Source organism: Doryrhamphus excisus, linkage group LG16 (genome assembly GCF_037039965.1).
Source record: "Doryrhamphus excisus strain RoL-2023G ecotype Guam linkage group LG16, RoL_Dexc_Guam_v1.1, whole genome shotgun sequence".
Lineage (NCBI taxonomy): Eukaryota > Metazoa > Chordata > Actinopteri > Syngnathiformes > Syngnathidae > Doryrhamphus > Doryrhamphus excisus.
Genome location: NC_136372.1, coordinates 8,415,745 through 8,420,296, shown reverse-complemented (window position 1 = coordinate 8,420,296; position 4,552 = coordinate 8,415,745). Strand labels below are relative to the sequence as shown.

The 4,552-nt window shown below is 41.4% G+C and overlaps 1 protein-coding gene across 1 annotated transcript; it reads right to left on the bottom strand.

The window, feature by feature from the left end:
• Positions 1–1,902: 1,902 nt before the first annotated feature.
• On the bottom strand, positions 1,903–4,214 carry LOC131103190 (suppressor of cytokine signaling 3-like). The gene is made up of 2 exons (XM_058049242.2): positions 4,051–4,214; positions 1,903–3,331 (listed from the first exon to the last, which is right to left on the bottom strand). Exon 2 carries the CDS (start codon positions 3,248–3,250, stop codon positions 2,630–2,632), a length of 621 nt encoding a protein of 206 aa, XP_057905225.2. The 5' UTR covers positions 3,251–3,331; positions 4,051–4,214; the 3' UTR covers positions 1,903–2,629.
• Between the last annotated feature and the right edge of the window lie 338 nt (positions 4,215–4,552).

The window sequence follows — 4,552 nt, the reverse complement described above, 5'->3', positions numbered from 1 at the left end:
CCTGCTCCGGGTCAGTGTTCATACAACAGTAGGGATCAGTGAAGGACTTTATTTGCTCTTAACTGTTTAGCATAATCAATATTACGCAACAAGGTTAACACAAGGTAGCCTCCGGTATAGGAGAAAAAAAGTGCAAGAATTTTCTCTCCAAATAACACCAACAAGGGGAAGATAAGGCGCTTAAGTCAGATATAAGCAAATGTGTGCTGTGTAATGTGCAGGAACATGCAGGAGCATGCTGGCAAAATAAATACTATAGAAGAGAAGTGGAACACGAGAGGAAGGCTGCCTCTTTGCACATGCTGCTTTATTGCAGTCTGCAGGTGCAGTATTTACTTTGAAGCAGGAAGAAATGACCTGCACTCTGTTCCTGTGTTCCAGGAAAACTCTTCAAGGTGGGATTCACCTACAATATGGAAGGAGAAAGGGGACTTTTTAAGGTTGTTGAAAGAAGATCGTTCCTCTAAGTGGAATACTTCAACTTTCATCATAGCCAGTCTTTCTGGTCTCTCAGTGTATATAGTTCTTTTATGCAGGCACTGGATAGCTATAGTGGGCATTTATTCAGACAAAAATTTATAAATTTTATTAAAGACACTATATAGCAAAACATACAATTTTAGAGCCACATTTACGACTATATTTCTTTAGGGCAGGAGCAGGGAACCTGTGGCTCAGGAGCCATACGTGGCTCTTTTGATGAATGCTCTCAGACATTTCTTAAAGGGGAACTGCACTTTTGAGGGGAGTTTTGCCCATCATTGACAATCTTTATGTGAAACATGAACATGAACGCTAAAGCGTTTAAAAAACTAAAAAATAAAAAGGACTGTAACACACGTCTTGTGCTGGAAAACGCAGCCAACCCAATGAGAGCGGACATGTTTTAAGTCATAAAAATATGGCAAGATACTGCAACTATTACATGTCATCATCAGTGTAGGTGTAAAATCCATGCAATGTTGTTAGAGGTTTTTTTTAGAGGGCTTCATAATAGAAATACATAGGTGTATCCCAATGATAACATTGTAAGCTACCTCATATTAACTTCTTTTCTCGTGTTATAATACACAGAAAAGGGAAATAAATATGTGTCATGTTCAATGTAAGGATTCTGAAAGATGGGCAAAATTCCTCAAAAATACTTATCATTGACATTTTAGAGTAAAACATTACATAAATGTCAGTGTAATGTAAAATAATGTTCAAAATATAGCTTCAGCTTTCTTATGACTTTTAATCCACCCATCAATTTTCCATTTTGTATGATTATTTTTGTGTGCTTACTTTTTTAATTATTACTGTGCAGTTTTTAATGACTTTCAAATGAAAACGTATTTTAAAAAGTTTATTTTAAAAGAGTTGGATCTCTGTGTGGAGTTTGCATGTTCTCCCCGTGCATGCGTGGGTTTTCTCCGGGTACTCCGGTTTCCTCCCACATTCCAAAAACATGCTAGGTTAATTGGCGACTCCAAATTGCCCATAGGTATGAATGTGAGTGTGAATGGTTGTTTGTCTATATGTGCCCTGTGATTGGCTGGCCACCAGTCCAGGGTGTACCCTGCCTTTCGCCCAAAGACAGCTGGGATAGGCTCCAGCACCCCTGTGACCCTCGTGAGGAAAAAGCGGTAGAAAATGAATGAATGAATATTTAATTACTTTTATTTTTTTAAGTATGAACTTAAAACATTTTAATTAAAAATATATAACACTTTTTTTTAAATTAACCAAAAGCTATTCTTACTGTGCAATCTACTGATTTTAAATAAAAATGTATTTTTAAAATCACATATATTTTATTAATTTGAAAAGTATGCATTTAAAATAGTTTTGATAAAAATAGGTATCCTGTATTGTTGTTCACACCCCCTAAGAGGCCCCGAAATAACAAAGCAAACGTAATGTCATTCAGTAGAAAAATAACATTCTTTATTATAAATTACTGAAATGTTGATCCAAGTATAAATAAGTGCAAAGTGTTTACTTCTTCAAAGTTCAAGCATGGACGTCAGCGCTGTGGCTGGCAAAAGGTACATCTTTATAAAAGAGAGCGAGACAACACACGTGTGTCACTTTGTCTTCAATGTAAACATGGTTTGATGTCTAGGAAAAAAAAGACAACCAAATAAGATCACATCTCGTCAACAGAGAGAGACGCCTCATTTAAATACATTCATCGGGAAGAAGTGGCGTTCCTGTCAGTGTCCTCCCCTAAAATAATTAGACGACATTTTGGTTCCGTTCTGGACCCAAGGAGGCCATAGCCGTTTTCTCAAGTAATCTACCATCTTGCAGGATTTAGCCCTTTTTTCCAGAAAAAGACAGTACAGCTGGTAGAATGGTGCAGCCACTCTGCTGGTAGGCCTGTAGATTCCCAGAATGTACAGGGAGGAACATTCCAGGATGCTGGACAAACGTCAGCAACACAAACAAAGCCCGTGTTCAGAAGCTTGGACTCATGGGGCCTCACAGCACTTTGATAGCAGCACGAATAGAGGGGGGGCGCCAGGAACCTCACTCAGACTTTCAGTCCTTTTGTGCAGTGAGTGCACCCCCTTTCCGATCACCCTGACGTGACCTGGACTTGTAAGGACGGTAGATATTCCCAACAAAAATCAGCCCACCGCCGTTAAATGGGAGCGTCGTAGTCCTGCAGGAATTCCCTCAAAGGATAAGGAAGTTGGTCTCTTTTGGAGGAAATGTCCAAATGTCCGTTGACAGTTTTCCTGCACAGGTGCTGCAAGGTGGACAGGCTGCAGGCCAGTGGCTTGACCAGCTCCAAGGGGACTTTCTCGCCTCCGGTGTAAATATAGTCCACATTCCCGCTGCGGGTGTTCCCTTTGCTTTGAGGCATGTAGTAGTGCACCAGCTTGAGGATGCAGTCAAAGTGGGGCACCAGGTGAATGTTTTTGGGGTCTGTTTGCAGGTAAAAGGAGGCTGCGTCGCACTGGACACGCAGGTTCTTGGTCCCCGACACCGTCTTGACGCTTAGGGTGAACAGGTGCCGGTTGTCGGAGCTATCCCGGATGAGGAAGGTACCCGTGTTCTCGGCACCCAGCAAGGCATTGGCCTCCTTGCCCGTGATGGCGCCCCAGTAGAAGCCGCTCTCCTGCAGCTTGTGCAACGTGGCCAGAACCATCTGGTACTGAGCCTTGGACGCAAACATCTTGTAACGCTGAGGCAGCCGCATGTTAGGAGAGTCCAAGTGGCTGCTGCTCATTGCGGAGAAGCACTTGCTGAGAGTTACCATGGCGCTGTGGCCGTTTTGGAGGCTGGAGGAGCACCGGGCACCACTGAAGAAGACACTGGGAAGATGATGGTGAGGTGACACCTTCGGAGGCAAGAAAAGGACAAGGTTAACCACATCAGCTTATTATTGTGCCTTTTGGCCATAGTATGCATCACAGTGTCCATTGCACTTGAATGGACGGATATGGGAGTGCTGTGTCCCTAATCCTGGTCTACATTCTGACAAAAATAGGTCCAGTATTAGCACTTTCTTCACTCTCTTTCCTTTTCTTTCCTATTTCTAATGTGCACTCTAGTACACCAAAACCCTTGAATCTACCTTCATCTGGCGACTTTAACTTTCCAGATGCTCACAAGGCAGCTCAATTTTTAAATAAAAAGGTTAATAAGAGAAGCCACTTTCTATTTCTAGTATTGCTTGAGTAAAAAATCCCTTGACTGGTGCTTTAAAACTAGTTAGACTGACTTCTAACATGAAAGTCAGCATGTAAATCTAAAGTTAAAGAACAATTGAGCTGAACTTTGAAGATGAATCGTGGTGTCTTTGACTCAAGCATTCCGATTCATGAGTAAGCAACTCCGGTAAGTACTTTTGTTTGTGTAATGTGCCCTCAGGCACCACGGCCAGTTCCAGTAAATACGAATTATTGTGCAATTTCCAGGACTGGCTTCTGCACTCTATGACACATACTAAATAAATACACATTATTTCTACTTCTAACAAATAATAAACTCAATATGCACTGTAAAATCCTATTTGACCTGCATTGAGGGTTTAAACAAAAAAAAATAGATGCTCACCTCTTCTCAACAGTCTTGTAAAAGTTTTATCCAAATTTTCAAAAGGCGCTGCCTCTGTGTTGGAAGATGTTTTTTTAGATGTAAAATGTCTTAAAACAGTTACTTTGTATCCGCTTGTGCAGCAGTTGTTAAAGTGTCTGCGCCCTTCAGTGACACACAGCAGTCTTTATAAAGGCGTGCTTAGTGTGCGTCTGGTGGGTTACAGCGACGAGGCCCCGCCCCCTCTTTCCAGTAAAGCCTCTCTGTGCTGGCAGATTGACAGGAAGCTCTTTTTTTGTTTTCTTTTTCTGTCTCTCTCTCTCTCTCTCTCTTTCTGCTCTTTTTTCATTCCTGCTCTGCTCCTCCCCCTCGATCAATCTGAATGAGTTCCACTTTTTTTTTGATTCAACTTCGTTCACATGTCTGTCTCTTATCACTTTTATTCATGTAAATCTGTTTGTTTCCCACACATCCAAAAAAAGGTATGATGTATTTTCATAATTAGGTAGAAGTTCCTCTTTAT

What these genes read in the sequence shown, in the direction of transcription:
- LOC131103190 (XM_058049242.2), bottom strand. Translation starts at nt 3,250, where the DNA reads ATGGTAACTCTCAGCAAGTGCTTCTCCGCAATGAGCAGCAGCCACTTG.